Source organism: Dromaius novaehollandiae, chromosome 19, assembly GCF_036370855.1.
Source record: "Dromaius novaehollandiae isolate bDroNov1 chromosome 19, bDroNov1.hap1, whole genome shotgun sequence".
Classification (NCBI taxonomy): Eukaryota; Metazoa; Chordata; class Aves; order Casuariiformes; family Dromaiidae; genus Dromaius; species Dromaius novaehollandiae.
The window spans coordinates 2,401,255-2,421,261 of NC_088116.1; the positions used below are offsets into that span (position 1 = coordinate 2,401,255).

The 20,007-nt window shown below is 67.7% G+C and overlaps 1 protein-coding gene and 1 long non-coding RNA gene across 3 annotated transcripts; one reads left to right on the top strand and one right to left on the bottom strand.

The window, feature by feature from the left end:
• The first annotated feature begins 543 nt into the window (after positions 1-543).
• On the top strand, positions 544-20,007 carry HNF1B (HNF1 homeobox B). Of its 2 annotated transcripts, none has more exons than XM_064523096.1 (9): positions 544-1,001; positions 5,122-5,321; positions 6,034-6,298; positions 6,463-6,704; positions 12,236-12,399; positions 15,465-15,597; positions 16,467-16,658; positions 16,835-16,953; positions 18,585-20,007. In XM_064523096.1, exons 1-9 carry the CDS (start codon positions 664-666, stop codon positions 18,603-18,605), a joined length of 1,674 nt encoding a protein of 557 aa, XP_064379166.1. In that variant the 5' UTR covers positions 544-663; the 3' UTR covers positions 18,606-20,007. The 2 variants fall into 2 exon arrangements, with proteins under 2 accessions (XP_064379166.1, XP_064379167.1); XM_064523097.1 differs by having other exon boundaries at positions 545-1,001; positions 6,112-6,298.
• LOC135330306 (uncharacterized) lies at positions 1,712-4,200 on the bottom strand. The gene is made up of 3 exons (XR_010392249.1): positions 3,704-4,200; positions 2,454-2,590; positions 1,712-2,340 (listed from the first exon to the last, which is right to left on the bottom strand). It is a non-coding gene; the product is annotated as an uncharacterized LOC135330306 (long non-coding RNA).

Genomic DNA, 20,007 nt, shown 5'->3' on the forward strand with positions numbered 1-20,007 from the left:
GGGGGGGACACACACCCGCTGGCCGCGTCTCCCCGCAGGGCGGCCCGGCGCGGCCATCACCCGTGTCGCGACTCGCCCGGCGCGGCCAGCGGCTCCCTGTCGCGACAGGCCGCCGAGCCCCTCGGCCCCGACGGCGGCCCCGGCGAGGCGCGGCGGGGGGGGGGCCCGCTGCCACCCGCTGCCACCCGCTGCCACCCGCGGGCGCGGCGCTGCCCCGCTGGGCCGGGCCGGGCCGGGCCGCCGCGCTCCTCCCGGCAGCGCGGGCAAAGTCCAGCGCGAGTCGGGCTGATAAAGGCCGGGAGCAGCAAGGCGGCGGGGGGGGGCGGGCGGGCGGGCGGGAGGGGCGCGGGGCCCGGGCCCCGCCGCCCCCGCGGCCGCCGGAGGAGAGGCCTGGCGGCGCTGATTTGCATGCCCTATATTGCCTAATGGAGGCGGTCATGGCTTGGTAGAGGGCGGCCCGCTCCCCGCAGCAGCCTCGCCAGCCCGGGGCGGAGCGGCAGGTGTCCGCAGGGCGGGCCGGGCCGGGCCGGGCCGGGGCCGGGGCCGGGGCCGGGGCCGGGGCTGGGGCCGGGCCGGGCCGGGCCGGGGCGGCCCGGGCGCGCAGCGGAGGCCCCGGCGGGGAGACCGGCGGGGGCGGCGGGCGCTGCGCCGCGCCCCGGGACCATGGTGTCGCAGCTGAGCGCGCTGCAGCAGGAGCTCCTGGGCGCGCTGCTCAGCTCGGGGGCCACCAAGGAGGGGCTCATCCGCGCCCTGGACGACATGGTGCCGGCGGGCGGCTTCGGCGTGAAGCTGGAGAGCCTGCCGCTGTCCCCCGGCGGCGCGCCCGACGCCAAGCCCGTCTTCGCCCCGCTCGCCAACGGGCACGGCAAGGGCAAGCTCTCCGGCGACGAGGGCTCCGAGGACGGCGACGACTTCGACACGCCGCAGATCCTCCGCGAGCTGCAGGCGCTCAACACCGAGGAGGCGGTGGAGCAGCGCGCCGAGGTGGACAGGATGATCAGGTACCGGGGGCCCGGCGGGGCCGGGGGGCTCGGAGCCGCCGCGCGCGGGGGGACCCCGCTGCCCGGGGCCGCTCGCTCCCTCCCTGCCTCCCTCCGCCCGCCCGTCCCGTCCCGTCCCGTCGCGTCCCGTCCCGTCGCGTCCCGTCGGGTGTTAGCGGCGGCGGCGGTGCCCGCGGCAGCCTCGGGCCGGGACCCGCCGCCGGCTCCGTCCTCCCTCCGCGCCGGGAGATAAAACATAAACTGCAGCACGTGGAGCCCGGGGTGTTATTAATTTATTTCTATAAATCATCAACAGAAAGATACACAAAGGGCCGCGATTAGGGCGCACGGAGAGGCGGGTTATTCATTGCCGAAGTTGTAAACCGGGCGGGGAGGGGGGGAAGCAGGAAACCCCCAAACGCGGCGGCTCGTTTCTTTTCCGCGCCGGGGGGACGCGGCCGCCGGGCCCCGCACGCTGCCGGCGCTCCCCGGGCTGCACCGGACCGGGCCGAGCCGCGCCGGGCTGCACCGCGCCGCCGGGAGCGGGGCCGCCGTCGGGGCCGCCGGAGCAGCCCCCGGGGCGGCGCGGGGAGCGCGGCGGGGGCCGCGGGCGCCTTCCCCCCGCGCTGCCGGCCGCTGCCGGGGCGGCCCGGTCCCAGCGAGCCCGCCGGGCAGGCAGCTCGGTGAGGGCAGCCCGGGTGCCGGCGCCTCCGGGTGCCCCCCCCCCCCCCCCCCCCGCCTCCCGTTTTCGGATCGCCCTGAGCCGCGACGGGGCCCCGGGACCGCATCGGTCCTGCCCGCCGCGCTCAGCCGCGGGGCCCGGGCTCTCGGCGCCGGGCGGCCCCGGTGCTGCCGGCGGTGCCTGCGCCCGGCCGGGCTCGGCGGGGACGGGACGGCGCCGGGCTTCCGAGGGCGCCGAGGGGCTCCGGCCGCGGCAGAAGCTGCTGCGGGCCCTCGCGGCCGCGCTCCCCGCTCCGCGGCTCCCGTCCTGCGCCCGCCCTCGCCGCCCGCCCGCTGGCCGCCTCCTGCCCGGCGCGGAGCGGTGCTGCCCGCGGGGCCGCTCGCCGCGGGCGTTTCTGCGCCAGCTCTGCCTGGGCGCCAAGAGGAGCGGGCGCACGTCCCCGAGGAGCCCGCTGCGAGGAGCCGCTGTTGGCTCTGCGAGGGGCCTTTGTACGTGCAGAGGCGGCCGCCGAGGGGGCCGGGGCCGAGCCCCCTCCCCGCGGCCGGGCCGGGCTCCCCGGGGTCCCGGGGCGCGGGGGGAGACGGGACCCGCCGTCGCGCCCCGGAGCCGGGGCTGGCGCGGGGTGAGGGGCGAGCGCGCGGAGCGCTGAGCGCAGCACACCTACGGCCCTAATCCTTCCTGTGTGTACAGAGAGATGCAGATTAGATAGATCATTTATGTAGAGGGCCTGTTTTATAATCCATGTGTATAAATTCTTGGCATATTTCTCCGAGGATGTTGAGTGTATTTACCTGTTTTCAAGGCTGACAAAGAGGGTGAGCGGGTGCGGGAGTCCTCGGGCGACGCGGGGTGGGAGCCCCCCGCGCTCCAGGGGCAAAACGCCCGGTTCCGGGGCCGCGAGCACCGCTGGGGTTGTCCGTGGTTGCTGCTGGGCAAGGAAAAAACCCACCGTTCAGTGGTTTCGGCAAAAGTGCCGGGTGGGGAAGGCCGGAGGTCCCCGAGCTGCTGCTGCGGTGTGCGGGTGCCCTGGCCTTGCTCGCCCACCCCCCCGGGGAGGCTCCGCCGTTAACGGAGTTTTCATTTCGGTGACAGAACCGAAAAAATAGGCTTTGTTGAACCCAAATCCTTTCCTCTCTTGTTTTTGGGTTAACGAAAAAAAAAAGAAACCAAACACTCCAACGTTTCATTCTGGGTCAAGTCCAAACATTTTGTTTAACATGAAACAAAATGTTTGGGTTTGGTTTCAGGTTGTTTAACCCTTTTCAACACGGTCAAGTTGATTCCTAAAGAGAAACACGGCTCGGAAGTGAGAAGCCGAACGATTGTTTTGACAGTGCGAGTCTGAAACGCGCTGGACGTATCAGAGCGAAGCCTTCCTTCAAATGACAAAAAGAAGCGAAATGCGGGGATTTTTTTCCCCTAATCCTCCCGTTTGGAGGGCCGGGCGCGGGGAGCGATGGCCGAGCCGCCAGCGGGACTTTTGGGCGCTGTTTTATTTTATCGAGCTGGGATTAATCCGGCGCGGAGGCTCGGGAATGGCGAGAGCGTCCCGCCTGCGCCGGCCCCCGGGAGCGGCAACGGGCCGAGGGGGCTTTGGTGGGAGGGTGTGTGCTGACTGCTCTCGCCGGGGTCCTGCTGCGTCGCGGGGACGATCCCGGCTGCTCCCGCTCGGAGCCGGCCGCCTCGGCGTTTTGGGGACGGAGCCGGGGTTTTGCGGGCGGCCGGGCGGGCTCGGGCCGGTGCCTCTCCGCGCGCGCAGACGCAGGTACGTGCGGCCTCGCGGCGCCATGTGACTGCGGCCATGGAAAGGACACAGCGTGCGGGGGGGAAAACGTCCCTAAACCGCCCGGCCCGGAGAAGCCGCCGGCGCGGGGCTGTTCGCGGCGGCCGGGACGGCGGTGCCCGAGCCCCGGTGCCGCCCGGCAGCAGCAGCTCCGCCGGCTCCTCGGCCGCGAGGACTGTTGGTAGCCGCTCGCTCTTGCTTTGGCTCCAAACAGCTTTGTTTTCGCCCTGCGTTCAGGACAAAAAGTAAGAAATCTACCTGTTGGGTTTTTCCCCGTGACAAGTTGAAGGATCCGGAATAACTAATGGATTGGAAAAGCCGTTGGGCGGTTATTCCAGCAGAGCACGAGAATATCTCATTATTCGAGGGCATGACTGTGACCAGGTTCAGGTTCCACGCGGAGGTTTTTGCTGCTGAAGCACTTCCTTTTGCTCCGGCGTCTCCGTCTAGTAAAGCACAGATCCAGCGATCCCAAGCAGCCCGAAGCGCGCTGGCCCGTCCCCGCTCGCCCGGCTGTGCCTGCTTGGGCTCGGGGGATGCGAAAGCGCGCCGAGGACACTCATTTTTGCCCGTTTTTGCTCCCCAAGCCGGCGCCCGCTCACGCGAGGACACGGGGGCTGCGCGGGTTTGGGGAGGGTCGTTTCGCGCCTCGACCCTGCAGGAGCCGTGTCACCTCATTCGCGTTGAGGAGCATCGGGACCGGCTTCGCGGGGGGAGCGCGGTGCCTTTCCGTGCGGGGAGCCCCGGCGGGTCCGCGCCCGGCTCTGCCCTTTGCTCCCGAGGCCTCTCGCCGCGAGCGGCTGCCGGGGAGCAGGGTCTGCGGAGAGCCGGGATGACGATTCCCGCGGCCGGGAGGCGGGAAGCGAAGCGGCCAGGGACTTTGGAGCCCGGGAAGGGCGGCCGCAGCGGCCGAGGACGTTGGGGGTGGCGGGCCGTGCCTCCCCGGAGAGCCGCGCGCGCTCCCGCCGGCCTTGCCAGGGCTGAGATTTATGAACCTGCCCGTCCTGTTGCCGCCGCGGCCCTTTCCCGAGCGCCGGGGGGGCGGCGGGCTGCGGCCGGGGGCCCGTCCCTCGCTCCAGCGGCTCCCGCGGGGCCCCGGGGCCCAGGCGTCCGGCTCGGGGGGGCTCGTGGGGCGCAGGGACCCCCAGATCCGCAGTGCCGGTAACGCGGCCTGGAGCAGGGGCCGGCGTTGCAAAGATGGAGAGGAACATCCACTGGGGCCTTCCCGCTTTATATACACGTGTATATATATATATTTATGTATGCGTGTGTGTATATATCCCAGTGCACACCTTCGAAGGGAGAAATTGCCATTACCCAGCAGCGACAGCAGCAGTTACCGGAGCCCTTGCATTCCCCCCCCCCCCCCCCCGGGATCGGGAAGCGCTGTGCAAGCGCTCGCTAGACCTCGCACCGCCGTCGCGATGCCGGGGTCTCCTTCCCTCCCCGGGGAGCCCCTCGACCGGGGCCGGGGCGCGCGTGCCGGGATTCGGGAAGGGCTCCTGCTCCCCGGCCCCGGGAGGCCGTAGCTCCCCCGGGCTCCGCTCCGCCGTCGGGCGAGGGACGTGCTTGGCGCCGCGGGAAAAGGCGGCCGCGGGAATTCCTGCCCCTCCGAGACGGGCGGGGGGGGCAGCGGATGGCGGGGGCCGGCGGGCGCTAACCCCGCTTCCCCGCAGCGAGGACCCGTGGCGGGCGGCGAAGATGATCAAGGGCTACATGCAGCAGCACAACATCCCGCAGCGGGAGGTGGTGGACGTCACGGGCCTCAACCAGTCGCACCTCTCGCAGCACCTCAACAAGGGCACCCCCATGAAGACGCAGAAGCGGGCCGCGCTCTACACGTGGTACGTCCGCAAGCAGCGGGAGATCCTCCGCCGTAAGTACCGGCCGCGGGCAGCGGGCAGCGGGCAGGGCTGCGGCGACGGCGACGGCGCGGGGGGGAGGCTCCCCGCCGCCCCCGGGGCTCTCGGCCAGCGCTCGGGTCCCCCTTTGCCCGGGCCGTGCGGCGGCACGGAGGAAAGCCCCGTGTTTCCTCCGGGAGCACGCCGTGCGGCACCTGCCCCTGATACCCCCCGGGTAAAATGCATTTAACGCAGGCAGGAGCCGCGCTGCTCCCCGGGTGATCGCGTGCAGGTTGCCCCCGGCCCACCGGAGCGGCCGAGCTCTGCGCGTTTGTGCTCCCTGAGCGCTGGGAGAGCAATTAATAATTACACACGCCTAGGCTGGCTTCCCCCCGCTCCCCCTTTTCCCCTCCTCACCGTTTTTTTGCAACTGCTTGCAAAAAAGGGGAGAGAGAGGAAAGAAACCTCCCGCAAATTACATGCATCTGTAGCACGGTCCGGAGCAGCCTGCGGTGCTTAAAGCGCAGGTGCTGCTGCGGGCGCAGAGCAGGTGCTGCTGCTTTGGTGGGAGCGAGCGGGAGCAAAGCCGGTGGGGAGCGATGCGGGTGGCGTTGCCAGGCCCGGCGGGGCCGGCGCTTTCCGGGGGCATCGGCGGCGGCGGGGGGGCTGCGCGGGGCGGCGGCGCTGACTCTGACTCCGAGCGGCGGCGGCTACAGGCCCCCTCAACTGTGCTCCTCTCTCTTGCAGAGTTCAAGCAGACGGCGCAGGGTGGTGGAAGTAGCCCGGGCAAAAGCAGTCGGGATCAGCTGCTGTTTCTCTTTCCAGAGTTCAATCAGCAGAACCAGGGGGCCGGGCAGCTCGAGGACGCCTGCGCCGAGACCCCCAGCAAGAAGATGCGCCGCAACCGCTTCAAGTGGGGGCCGGCCTCCCAGCAAATCTTGTACCAAGCCTACGACCGCCAGAAGAACCCCAGCAAGGAGGAGCGCGAGGCCCTGGTGGAGGAGTGCAACAGGTAACGGCCCCGCGCCGCCGCCGCCCTCCCGCCTCCCGCGCCGGCCGCGGCCGGAGGCAGCGGGAGCTCTTGCGGCGCTTGCGCGCTCGGAAGAGCAGCGGGGGTCCGGGGAGGGCCCCCCACCCGCGCCCGCTTGTCCCAACGTGTCCCCTCGCCCCGCGCAGGGCCGAGTGTCTGCAGCGAGGGGTGTCTCCCTCCAAGGCGCACGGGCTGGGCTCCAACCTGGTGACGGAGGTGCGCGTCTACAACTGGTTCGCCAACCGGCGGAAGGAGGAGGCTTTCCGCCAGAAGCTGGCCATGGACGCCTACAGCTCCGGGCAGCCCCCGCACAGCATGAGCCTGCTGCTCTCCCACGGCTCCCCCCACCACAGCCAGCCCAGCGCCTCGCCCCCCGGCAAGATGCCAGGTGAGCCCGCGCGCGGCGGGGGGCTCCGGCGGCGCCCGCTCCCCGGGGACGGGAAGGCGTGCTTCCCCCGTGTCGGGAGGGCGATGCCCGTCCTGGCTACCGGCGGTCGGCGCGGGGTTGCCGGCCGTGCACCGTGCCCCTCGTCGCGGGGGCCGGCGGCAGCCCCGGCTCGGAGCCCCCCGCGCCGCTCGTTACGCGCCCGGCTCGCTGCAAAGGAGCAGGGACGGCGGGAAGGGGAGCGCGCGGGCAGCCAGGGCCGAGCCGATGGGCAGCCGGGCACGGCTCCTGTCTTGGGGCTTTTGCAAACGGCATCGGGCAGCTCGCGTGCCGATCCGGAGCGGGGAGCGCGGCCAGGCCCAGCCGGGCATCCCGGCGTGGGGTGAACCGGGTGCCGGCTCGGTGCCCGCAGCCGGTTCCCGTTGCCATCCCGTGGCCTGGCCTGCAGCGGGGCCGGGCCCGGAGGTCGGCGGGGATGCTCAACGCCGGGCAGGGCTGAGGCTGCACGTCCCGCCGCCCCCGGCTGCATCCCGCTCCGTGAAATGCCTCATGGACCGATTCCTCGGAGCATCGCCGCTGCGGTGCGCGGAGTGACCCCCCGTCCCGTGCATGCACGCGGCAGGCTTTGCTGCTGCCGGGGGTCCCGCCCTGCCCCGGGGGGTCCCTGCGGGCCCGGGCCCTGCACCACCACCGTCAGCCCAAAGCGGCGGCGGCGGCGATGAGCCCGTGCAGCTCGGCCGGCCCGCGGTGACCAAGCCGTGACCCTGCCCCAGGAATGCCCCGCGCGCCGCGGGGCCGGGGCGGGCGCTCGCCCTCCCGTCACCGGCTGATTGCTTACAAGGTGCCCTACAAGCACATTGTCAGCAGAATCAGCTGTTTTCAGTGTCGGCCGCCGGCGCTACAATACCGCACCAGCGTGCAGCCCCGCGTTGTCATGGCGTTGTCCCCCCCATGCATGCTTAATGGACAATTAAGCGGGGGCTCCGGGCGAGCCCCGTCGCCTTTGATGTGCTCGCATCCTTGCAGCGCGCATTCAGGCGCCCCGCGAGCGCCTTTGTTCCCGCTCTCGGGGCACTGCAATTCCCCTAGCCGCCTTCATTTATCTTGCGGCCCAGGGCCGTTAAGCCCGGGCCTTTACCCCCCCGAGCCGAGCCCCCGCCAGCGGGAGCCGGCCGTGCTGCAGGGCCGCCGACAGCCTCGCCGGGGCCTTTGGAGCGGCGCGGGAATGATGGCCGGGGTCAGCGGGGACCCGGGGCCCGGACCGAGGCCTCGGGGAGGATGAGGAGAAGGAGAAAACGGGCACGGAGAGGGTGCGGGGTGGGTTTGGGTGCTGCACCGCCAGGACCGCAGGAACGGGGTGCCGGGAGGCCACGGTGAGGGGCACAGACGGCACCCGGCCGCGGGAGGGACTTTTCCTCCTTGGAGGGATCAGTCCGGGGGGCGAGGAGCCTCGAGGGCCCCGTCCCAGCCCCGCGCGGGGCAATTGGGCAGCTGAGCACATCTTTCCCGCGCCGCTGCCCGGTGCACTTGCCACCGCCCCGGGCGAGTGGCACCGACGGGGAGCAGCCGCGCACGTGCGGGCGGGGAGCAGAGCGGCCTCGATCCTCGAAGGAGGCAATGGCGCCTTGCAGAAAGGAGCAAGGACTGCCAGGACGGCGGATAACAGCCGTAAAAATCCAAAGGAGCATCCGCGCCGCCTCCCCTCGGGGCACCGTCTGCCGAGGCTCAGACTGCGGTTTTTAACTCTTAACCCTCGGCAGGTAAATACCAAGAGCCGGCGCGGAGGCTTCCCGCGGGCTCTGGACTTTTCCCTTCCTGCAGGGCATTATCAGTGATCTCAGCTCCCTGTTTGATTTGAAGGTCAGGCCGCGCGTTATCTCGCTCGCTCGGTGCCGCGCCGCGGGCTCGGGCTCCTGCCCTCGTTATCTTCAAGAGCCCCGCGGACAATCGCCGCGCTGACGAGATTAAGGGGCGCGGGGCGCCCGCGATAGCCGCCGGCCGCATACAAAGGGGCCCCGGCGCCGCGGGGGCTCGCGCCCGGCTCGGCCCCTCCGGGATGCTCATCCCTGCGTCCGCGCGGACGGAGGCATCCGCGCGCTCCGGCTGCGGTGCAGGTGGAGACGCATACACCGAAACAACCCGGGCCATCCCTGCGCTGCTTCCTGAACCGAAAAGCAATGCGGAATTTTTTTTTCCCCTTTTTTTTAAAGGAGGCGAGAGGGGCTCGGGGCTGCGCCGGGGGTGCCTGGGGCTGGGCACCCGGCTGCGGCCGCTCACGCCGGCGGAGCACGGCCGGCAGCTGCAAGGTTTTATGTCGCGCCCATTGTCCCGCCGCGGCAGCGCGGGGCGCTCCGAGAGGCTTCTGCGGCTTTTATGGAGGGTAATTAGGGCTTTATGGCAGCAGCAGAATGGGAGGGTCCAGTCCCAATAAACAGGTTTATAATGGATATAAACTGTGCCCCTCCGTAACTTCGCAAGATTAACACTTTAGGGACAGCTTGAGTGGCAGCCCAAAGCCACGTCTCGGCCCCCAGCGTCGGAAGGGCCGGAGGGGCCTGTCCCCCCCGAGCTGGCCGAGCCCCGAGACGCGGCCCGGCCCTTTCCCGGGGGCCGCGCGTGCCTCGCCGGGATGCTCCCGCGCCGGAGCGGCGGCTCTGCCGTGCGGGAAGCGCGTTAGCAAGATACCGAGCTTGCAACCCTTCGGCTGAGCGTGGTTTAAACGGGAGGAGGTGCGAGCTGCTCCCTCACTTTGCCTGCTGGGGAAAGGAGACAGAAATCGCGGGATTTCAAGGCGGAAAGCCTACGGGAGGGATTTTTCTGGCCTTTTTTCCATGCTTTCTCACCCACCACGCCGCAGCACGCCTGTACAAGAGGGCACGGGCGGCCTGCAAGGCGTGCGGAAAGCGGGGAGGCTCCCGGGTGGAAACACTTCCCGTGGGAAACGCTTCCCGGGGCTGCAGCCGGGCCCTCGCGGGCGGCGGAGCGGCTCTCCGGGCGGCGGAGGCCATCGGCCGGCTCCCGGCTCCCGGCCGCGCTGGGCGTCCCGGCCTGGGAAGGCGGGAGAGCAGTAAACGGCATCGCGGCTGTGCAGCCGGGGCCGAACAATAGCCGGGTCCAATAAACAGACTTTACTGGAGCTGCAGCCATAACATAAAAAAAAGAAAGAAAAAAAAAAGCTCTTGAAAAGCGCCCTGCTGCCGGCTGCGGCGGAGGAGCCTCCGTGCCCGGAGCCGCGTCCAGCCGCGGCAGCACGAGGGCACTGGCCAGCGCCGGTCGCGCCGGGTCTCAGTAGCGTCTGCCCCGGGCGCCCCATAAACCCTGAACTCGGGCCGCGTCGTAAAGCTCCTCGGCGGCTCGTCGCGGGGGAGGCGCGGACCCCGGCAGCTGCGGCGAGGAGCTCGTCCAATCCAGCCCAATGCCCAGAGCGTATAAACAACGGCAATGCAGCCGTCTCCATCAAGAGTTCACGGTACTTTTTGCATCAGGATCTAGAGACCCCAAATCTCAGTCGCCAGATTGTCTGGAAATCCGGGACTGCTCTTTCCGAGGCGAGAAGTGTCCTGTCCCCGCTATTGCCGAGGAAAGCTTGAAAATCAGCTTTTAAATTTTCGGCATTTTTAAAGACGGCTTCCTAACCCTAGGAGAGTCTTGGCTCGTGAGTCCTGAGCACCCTAAAGTGTCTGTAAGGGGATTTGGGGTTTAGAATGGATTTTTTTTCTAATCGAAAGCTTCAGTGAGTCCAAAGAGACTGAAAATCTCCCCCGTACGTAACGGATGTGAGCATCCCTGCTTCACCCCTTTGAGGTATAGATGCTCCTTCTGCAGCTCTTACAGGCAATGTTTCGGCGTCCCGTGTTTTTAGGGCAGATCTGTAGTTTCTGGGGTAGTCGGTGCAATCGCTGTCGCAGGAGGTGCACGAGCGCGGGAAGCTCGTGGTGCTGCCGCTTCCCTGCGGAGCGGCCCGGAGCAGCCCTCATGCTCCCGGGAAGCGCGGCGAGCCCGGGGCGAGCGCGGCGCTCGGCTCCCCGCAATAAACGGCGTTGCAGCCGCCGTGGTCGGGGCAGCCCTGTAAAAGACGCTTTTGTTTCCAGCGGGTTTTCCTCGGTTAATTATTGGTGATCTCGGGATGCCTTTCCGTGGCACGCGGCTGAGCGCATGGCTATCGGCGCGGGGCCTCGTCGCCAAATTCCCTATGTTTGCATGGAAGACCTGCGCTCGAGCCGGGCGCCGCGCCTCGGCTCCGTGTTCCCGCTGGTCGCTCTTCCGTCTCCTGCGGGAATGTGTTAATCATACACTTGCCAAGGGGGAAACGGGGCTCGGGAGGGCCCGGGGAAGGGGCAGGGGCAGGAGCTGCCGCTCGGCGCCGGCAGGGCCCAGGGAAAGGCTGCGGGATGCCCGGGAGCTCCCCGCGGCTCGGGGCCGCCCAGGCCGCTGTGGGCGCACGCCGGGATTTGCACAACGGGTGAAAATGGTGCAAATTGGAGCAGGAGCGGTGCAGGCGGGCGCTGCGGGGGGCTGCTGCCGCGGGGCGGCCCGGGGACTCTGCAGAAGGCACGCTTGGCTTCTCCCACCGTGATTTTGTCATTGCGATTTTCAAAGCCTGGGTGAGGAGGAGCTGGAGGGCAGCACTGGAGCAAGGTGGGGGATCATCCCGTGCTGCCCTCCCAGCTTACTGCTCAAGCAGGCAGCTAGATTTAAAAGCCCAGGACTTTTAGCTCTGCTGTGCAGGTGAGTGGGCGGGTGGCAAACGCGCTGCGGAGAGCAGACGGCTGCAGAAAAGGTCTGCATGAGGGTCCAGCACCCGCTCGCTGCCGGAGCCCGTTGCCCGTTTGCAAACCCTGAGCTTATTGCGAAGCCCGTTGCCCATTTGCGAAGCCTGTTTCCCATTTGCAAAGCCCAGTGCAAAGCCCATTGCCCATTTGCAAAGCCCGTTGCCCATTGCCAAGCCTATTGCAAAGCCCGTTGCCCATTTGTGAAGCCCGTTGCCCATTGCGAAGCCTATTGCAAAGCCCGTTGCCCATTTGGGAAGCCTGTTGCCCATTGCGAAGCCCATTGCCCATTTGGGAAGCCCATTGCCCATTTGCGAAGCCCGTTGCGCATTTGCGAAGCCCGTTGCGCATTTGGGAAGCCCGTTGCGCATTTGGGAAGCCCATTGCCCATTTGGGAAGCCCATTGCCCATTTGCAAAGCCCGTTGCCCATTTGGGAAGCCTGTTGCCCATTTGCGAAGCCCGTTGCGCATTTGGGAAGCCCATTGCCCATTTGCAAAGCCCGTTGCCCATTGCGAAGCCCATTGCGAAGCCCGTTGCCCATTTTGGAAGCCCGTTGCCCATTTGGGAAGCCCGTTGCCCATTTGGGAAGCCCGTTGCCCGTTTGCAAAGCCCACTGCAAAGCCCGTTGCCCGTTGCACCCCAGGGCGGTGCCGAGGGAGCCCGGGGAGGGTCCCCCCTTGCACGGCGCGTCGGGGGGGCCCCGGGGGCGGGCGCCGGCGGGACGCCCCGGCCGCGGAGCAACACGGCGGCGTGGTGTTTTGCAGGAGTGCGGTACAGCCAGGCGGCGAGCGGCGAGGCGGCGTCCTCCGGGGCCATCAGCCACCACGGCAGCGGTGCCATGGTGACCGGCAGCCAGGCCGTGCTGCAGCAGGTCTCCCCGGCCGCCCTGGACCCGGGCCACGGTTTGCTCTCGCCCGACGGCAAAATGGTGAGTACACCTGGCCCTATTGTGGCCGCGGCGCTGATAAGATAAGAGGGCCCGGCGGGCAAAGCAAACAGGCTGCCGGCGGGTTTCACACGCGGCCGCGCCGAACAAAGGCGCGTTGTGGGGCACCCACCGCCCCGCCGCCCGCCTCAAAGGCGGCCCTCGGCCCCGCGCCGCCCCGGGAACGGCGCGTTTTCCCAGCGCGGCCCATAAACCCGACAGAGCCCCGCTCGGCTGTTATTGATTGCGTGCCTGGCGCGTTGAATGCGCGCGGGGCGGACCGCTGTTTGTCCGCTCCCGCCGGTGACGCGGGTGCTGATAAAAGGCTCATTCATTATTTTCCCTTGAGCCCTCCGCGGTTCTGAGTTTCGCCGGGGACGCGGGTGCCTTTCCGGCAGGGCTCCGCGGCCGCAGCGGCGTCAGCCGTGGGAAGCGGCGGGACGAGGGGCGCCGGGGTCTCCCCTCGTGCCTCCCGGCGCGGGCGCCTCGGCCGCTGCATTTGGGCCGTTGCAAAGAAAACGCCCGTTTTTTTTCGCCCTTGCAAAAACCGCTCGGAGGAGCAGGCGGGGCGCGGAGGACGCGCCGTGCCGAAGGGGCGGCAGGGCTCCCCGAGGAGCCGGGGAGCGCTCCCCAGGGCCGCCGCCACCGCCGGCCGCGCCGCCTCTTCCGGGGAGGCGGCTGTGCGCTGAAAGCCAAAGCCGAGCACGGCGCTTGGCCGCGAGCGGGGCCCTCCCTGCCGGCTCCTCCGGCGGCTCCCGCGTCCGCTTTCCTGGGCTCGGCCCCCCGGCTCGTCGCATCGCTCTGCTCGCGAGCCCGGGCTGCAGAGCTGCTCCCCGCTCCCTCGGGGCGTTCAACGCCATTTCCCCTTTTTCCCCTCCGTTTCGCCCTCCGAGGCCGAGCAGCCCCCGGCCGCGCGCTCCCGTCCCCCCGGCGCGCTCCCGCTGCCCTCCTCGTGCCCGGCTGCACGGGAGCACCGAGCCCGAAAGCCGGGAAATGAGTCACGGATAGAGACGGCAGCGGAGACTGCCTGCCCGCCCGGGGACCGGCAACAGCGCGCGGTGCGGGGCCAGCCGCTGGGCAGCTCCTTTTGCAGGGGTCCCTTTGGAGGGGCAGGTTTTGGAGGGTCCTTTGGGGGAGCAGGTTTTGGAGGGTCCTTTGGGGGAGCAGGTTTTGGAGGGTCCTTTGGAGGGGCAGGTTTTGGAGGGGTCCCTTTGGAGGGGCAGGTTTTGGAGGGTCCTTTGGGGGAGCAGGTTTTGGAGGGGTCCCTTTGGGGGAGCAGGTTTTGGAGGGGGCCCTTTGGAGGGGCAGGTTTTGGAGGGTCCTTTGGGGGAGCAGGTTTTGGAGGGGTCCCTTTGGAGGGGCAGGTTTTGGAGGGGTCCCTTTGGAGGGGCAGGTTTTGGAGGGTCCCTTTGGAGGGGCAGGTTTTGGAGGGGTCCCTTTGGAGGGGCAGGTTTTGGAGGGGCCCTTTGGGGGAGCAGGTTTTGGAGGGGCCCTTTGAAGGGGCAGGTTTTGGCGGGGTCCCTTTGGAGGGGCAGGTTTTGGAGGGGTCCCTTTGGAGGGGCAGGTTTTGGAGGGTCCTTTGGGGGAGCAGGTTTTGGAGGGGTCCCTTTGGAGGGGCAGGTTTTGGAGGGGCCCTTTGGAGGGGCAGTTTTGCTGGATTTCCTTCGGGAAAGCACAGCCAACGCTCCCCCAAAGCGGGAAGGTGACGTGGGCGAAAGCTGTTTGGAAACGCAGCGGATTCGGCTGGGGGAAGAAGCGCGCTGCGCGGCGCGAGGACCGCGTGCGGCTGCACAGGCGCTGCTGGCCGTGCCGCGGGCATCGAGCGGTGCCGCCCGCGCCGGTGCCCCGGCAGCGCTCAGCCTGCCCCTTATCTCTGATCTTTAAGCAAGGCTAGCTGGTGCTTGCAAGCTATTTCATAAAAGTATGCTGTAGGCTGTGGTTTCTAGTAAGTAAACATGTGCCTTTAGTATCGTGCATGAAACCGAGGGCTGCCAAGGGAATTGCCGCATCTCAGGGAGATCTTTTCTTGGGGCAGCATGTTGCTGGACCTTTGCGTTTCCCTTTCTGCTGCCCTTCGCCGCGCTCGGCCCGCAGAGCCTCTCGCAGGGCCGCGTCCACCGCAGGGTCCCCAGCCCGTTCGCCCGGGCGCGGTGCTCCCGCTCGCACCCGCCGCGGAGCCGAGCCCAGGCCCTGCGCGAGCAGCACGCGCTGGCCATGGGCTGCCTGGCTGCTGCGCCCGGGCGTGCTGCGATCCGGCCTTGGAGAAACTCTGAAAGTGGAAACTCCTGGATAAGGAAATATGACTCATTCTCGTGCTTTGGAATTTATTGATTTATTTGTTTCGATTGCGATGGGGCTATCTAGAGCCACATGCGCAAAATAAACAAGATGCTTGGAGCAGCGTCCAAAAACGTCCCGCACGGCCTCAGCGATGCCTCCGAGCCCGGGACTGGTGCAGCAATTCAGATACGCGGGTGCTGTCTCAGCCCCCCGTTTACACTGGAACCGGTTTCAGTGGTTTCTGCCTGCTCCGAGTGACTTTGCCCTGTGTCTGACCTTTAAATACCGACTTCAAACCCAGGGACCTTGCTTTGGGCAGGCGACTGGTTGCACCAAGTCGTGCTGCTGCCCGTGCCGCCGCTGCTGCGCGCGGGCCCCCAGCGCAGAGCTGCTCCTCAAAAGTGATGACTTAGGAAATCGCTGCGAGGTCTTTATTTGCCAGCTTTTTTTTTTAGCTTCCAGAGTTTATATTTCCCACCTTTCCTCTGTAAGGGTGATGGTTAGTTAATGAGTGTTGCGAGTCCTCAGCTGCCCCCGACCGCAGGAGCTCGGACTCGGGGAGCCGAACGGGAACGCGGGGCTGCGGCACGTCCCCAGCGCCGTGCTCGGGCCGATCTCCGGAAACCGTTCCCGGAAAGCCTTTCTCCACCGCTGCTCTCGTTGTGCCTTTGCTATTTATTAACGTGATGTTCAGGAGTCGCAGCCAGGGTCTGGAGCGCGGAGCTGGACCAAAGGCTCGTGCTGCCCGCGGCGCCGCTGACGCCCGCTGTCCCGCTCTCTCCCCGCAGATCTCCGTCTCGGGGGGCGGGCTGCCCCCGGTGAGCACCCTGACCAACATCCACAGCTTGTCCCACCACAACCCGCAGCAGTCCCAGAACCTCATCATGACCCCGCTCTCCGGCGTCATGGCCATCGCACAGAGTGAGTGCTCTGCCGTCCCGCGCCCGCGTCGGGGGGGGGTCCTCCTGCCCGTGCTCCTGCGCTTCGCCCGGGGAAACCTGCCCCTCGCACCCCGTGCCCCAAGGGATGCGGCGGGTGCTCCTGCACTTTGCCCAGGGAAACCCTCCCGTTTGCACCCCGTGCCCCAAGGGATGCAGCAGGTGCTCACGTGCTTTGCCCTGGGAAACTCTCTCAATTGCACCCCATGCCGCAAGGGATGCAGTGGCTGCTCCTGCGCTTCGCCCGGGGAAACCTGCCCCTCGCACCCCGTGCCGCAAGGGATGCGGCGGGTGCTCCTGTGCTTCGCCAGGGGATACCCTCCCGGTTGCACCCCGAGCCGCAAGGGATGCAGTGGGTGCTCACGTGCTTTGCCCAGGGATACCCTCCCGGTTGCACCCCGTGCCCCAAGGGATGCAGTGGGTGCTCACGTGCTTTGCCCAGGGAAACCCTCCCGGTTGCACCCCATGCCGCAAGGGATGCAGCAGGTGCTCACGTGCTTTGCCCAGGGAAATTCTTGATTGCACCCCATGCTGCAAGGGATGCAGTGGCTGCTCCTGCGCTTCGCCCGGGGAAACCTGCCCCTTCCACCCCGTGCCGCAAGGGAAGCAGCGGGTGCTCGGTGCTTGCCCTGGTGGCTCCTTCTCCTGGGCGCAGCAGGGGACTTTTGCCCTTGACTCTATAACGTTTGGCCCCGAGTCCTGCGCAGGAGGTCCGGGAGGTCTGGTGTCGCTGCGCCAGCGGCGGGGCTCCGGGTTTGCTGCTCCGCGGTGCGGCACGGCACGGAGCGGCCGCGGGGAGCCCTTCGCGGGCCGCCTCGCCGGCGCTGACCTGGCGGTGCCCGTTTCCCGCAGGTCTGAACACGTCGCAGGCGCAGAGCGTGCCGGTCATCAACAGCGTGGCGGGGAGCCTGGCCGCGCTGCAGCCCGTGCAGTTCCCCCAGCAGCTCCACAGCCCGCACCAGCAGCCGCTCATGCAGCAGTCGCCCGGCCCCATGGCGCAGCAGCCCTTCATGGCCACCGTGACGCAGCTGCAGAACTCGCACAGTAAGGGCACGCGCGCTCCGGCACGGCCTCGGCCGCGCGGCATGGACGCGCTGCTGCTGCCCGGCTTCCCCGGCCGGGAGCCTGCGGTGCGGCCGCGTCCCGTGCAGCGTGCCGGGGCTGCACGGAGGCCCGGGGGGGCCTTGGCGTGACGGCGGCTCCTCTCCTCCCTCCCGCAGTGTACGCGCACAAGCAGGAGCCCCCCCAGTATTCGCACACCTCCCGCTTCCCCTCGGCCATGGTGGTGACCGACACCAGCAGCATCAGTACCTTAACCAATATGTCTTCCAGTAAGCAGGTACGGCGGCGCGGGCGGGCGCGGGGCGGGCGGGGGCCGGCCCGGGGAGCGGCGCGGCGGGTCCCCCCCGCTGCCTCCCGCCCCACATCCTTATCTGCCCCTCGGCGCGCCGGATCCTGGCGCGGATGAGGTGTGCGAGACCCTCGCGGACAATGGTGCTCTTTTAGCAGCCGGCCCCGGGGGCTGTGGGAAATATGTGGCCCTTATTGATCGCTAGATAAATAAGAGAGCAGCCTTGAACTTGCGTTCAGATAAACCTTCCTGCCAAGTTTGACAGGGGAAAGGGAAAAATGTCGGCGATGACGGTAGAGCAAACACGGCGGGGAATCGCGGCGGGCTGCCGGGGCCGGGCGGCGCGGGAGCATCCCGGCACGGCGACTCTGGCGATGCCCACCCGGCCCCGCCGGCGAGGCAGCCGGGCACGGCCGCGCTCCTCGGGAGCACCGCTTCCTTTGAAAGGCTTTATCAATCCATCTGCTGTGCGTTCAGCCCGAACTGCTCCCCTGATTAATTACGCCGCCCCGCCGCTGGCCGGCTTTGATGCTCGCTCGTTGGAACGAGCCCTCCGAGCGCAGGAAATGTCCCTCGGATGGAAACGGCGCGCGGCGATCCCGCGAGGCCGCTCACCGGGCTGGCCGTGCGGGAACCGGCCTCGCCGCGCCGCCCCGGGCAGGGTGCACGGCGCCCGGCCCCTCGCCCCCTGCGCGGGGGCACCGCTTGGCTTCCAGCCGGAGCCGGGAGCTCGTTTCCCGTCTGCAGCATCTCTGCGGATCTGTTTCTCAAGCTGTCTGTTTTGTTAGCGAGAGGTGAGGATTACTGCTGCAGGGAGGTGGCAGGGGGCTTTTGCTGCGTTTGTCCAGAGGGGTTTTTTGCAAACCTGACAACATCACGCCCTGGCAGCTCTTCTGCACCGTGCCGCGCTGCCGGAGCGCCCTCCCCGCCGACCCTCCCGCCGGAGGGAGCCCGATGCCGCTGACTTCTTATCAGACGTCGTTGAGGCTTGCAAGGGGCAAACAGCTCCCCGCTCCTCTGACAACGCTAAGGCTGAGCCACCGTTTTTATTAGGAGAGCGAAGAGGCGCTTCGCTCCGAGGGCTGGCCGGCAGCTCCGGGCTCCCGCGGTCCCGGTGCCATGGTAGTTCCCGCAGTCCCGGCGCTGCCGGAGGAAGGCGGCGGATGCCCGAAGCCCAGGGCCGCCAGCATCGCCGCTGCCGCGCCGGCCGGTGGGAACGACGTGGGCGCCGGGCACGGCTCGGCCCGTTCCCGGAGGTCGGGGCAGCGCCGGGGGCCGGCGGCGGGCGCCGGGCCGTGACGGGCCCCCGCTCCCCCCTCCCCGAGCGCGGCCCGGCTTGCGCGACCTCATTGATTCGGCAGAGCTCCTCGCGCTTGGCTGCTCTTGGCAGCACTACTGAGGTGAGCGAGCTGCCGCGGAACAATCTCTCCAGGAGGCCGGGCACGAACAGGCCCTTTTTTTTTCCCTTTTTTTCCCTTTTTTTGGCAATATGTGCCTTGGGAAGTGTTTTTCCCGTTGCATCCGCTCCGGGGGTGCACGAGCCCCCGCAGCCCCCCGGGGCGGGTTTGCAGCCGCCGCCGGCCCCGCCGCTCACCGCCCCCGTCTCGCCTCTCTCCTAGTGTCCCCTGCAAGCCTGGTGATGCTCCACACTCCACTTGCTTCGCACCTAGCAACCGGACCGGCTTTTCCACCCCGTCCCGGCGGAGCCCGGCAGCTCCGCGGCCCTGCGGCGAGCCCGATGCTCCCCTCCGCGCAGTATTTCCGAGACGAGTCTCGAGGATTTGCTCTGAAGTATTTGCCTCCGACGAGGCCACTGGCTCTCCTGGGAAAATAGGGACAAACCGTACCGAGAACGGGCGGAAGAGGGAAGACCGATGGTATTTAAGTTATACGCCTTCGCCGAGGGACCGAGGGGGACGCGGAGCTGTTACCTGGCGTGCGGAAGGAGGAATCGCCTGTGCTGCCGAACTGAGCCAATTAAACTGTAAATATAGGTACAGCCTGCTCCAGCCGACCCCTCCCCGTCTCCTATACATAGAGATTTATATAAAAGAGGTGAATTTTGTCCAATGGATGTAAACTACTGTAATTAAGTGCAATTCCCCCACCTGTATATATTGTTCCCAAACCTCTTCTTTTTTTTTTTGGTAAAGGTCAGAGCTGAGCGTAGGTTTGGTTTTGTATATCTGCCCTTTCTGGAAATGAATTAACTCGGGAGGAAGCCCCGGGAAACCCACCGCTGTGTGCGAGAGGTGCGGGGCGGCGGAGCCGCTTTCCCCGGCGCCGGGGAGCAGCGGGGTCTGCGTTGGCTCCCTTCGGAGAGGACCGCCACCCTCCCGCGCGCCCGGTAGTAAACCGCTAGGAACAGACCCTCGGCAGCAGGCGAGGGTGCAAAACCACCAAACTGCAGCGGTCGCCTCTCCCGCGCCGGGTCGAGGGCGAGGGGGGTCTCCTTCGGCCCTCCGGCAGCTTCGGAGCGGGGGTCAGAGCGCTGCCGCTCCCCTGCCGTCGGAGGAGAGGCTTCGAGGCGGGATCCGCGGGCTGCGCATCGGCACAGCGCTGCGCTCGGTGCGACGTCCCCATCGGCAGCCGCCGAGGACACGGGGCTGCGGACCTTCAACAGCCCTGGGGCGACTCAGGAGCCCAAGTCCGACTTCCAAGAGTTGGAAGAAGCAGCTCGTGGGACGCAAGCTCCCCCGCACCTGCAGCCCTTCCACGCCGATGTAAGGCTCCCAGGCTGTGCCATCTCTTCCGAAGCTTCGCAGCACGTGCCAGGCGCTGTGAGCGGTTAGGGAGGTGACGACCAGTGGAGGTACCCGTGGACAGACGACCAGTGCTAAACAGAAAACCCTGGATGCTTGCTTTGGGGCAAGGAAGGCTCTTTGACTCTGTGTTTGTACGATGTCTAGCACAGCGGGACCCTAATCCTTGCTGGGACTGATAGGAGTTGCCCTAAGGTAAATAAGTCATCACGAATTGGAGACCAATATGCAGAATGACATTTAATTTAATGTATACCATAATTAAATACCATTTCTCTGG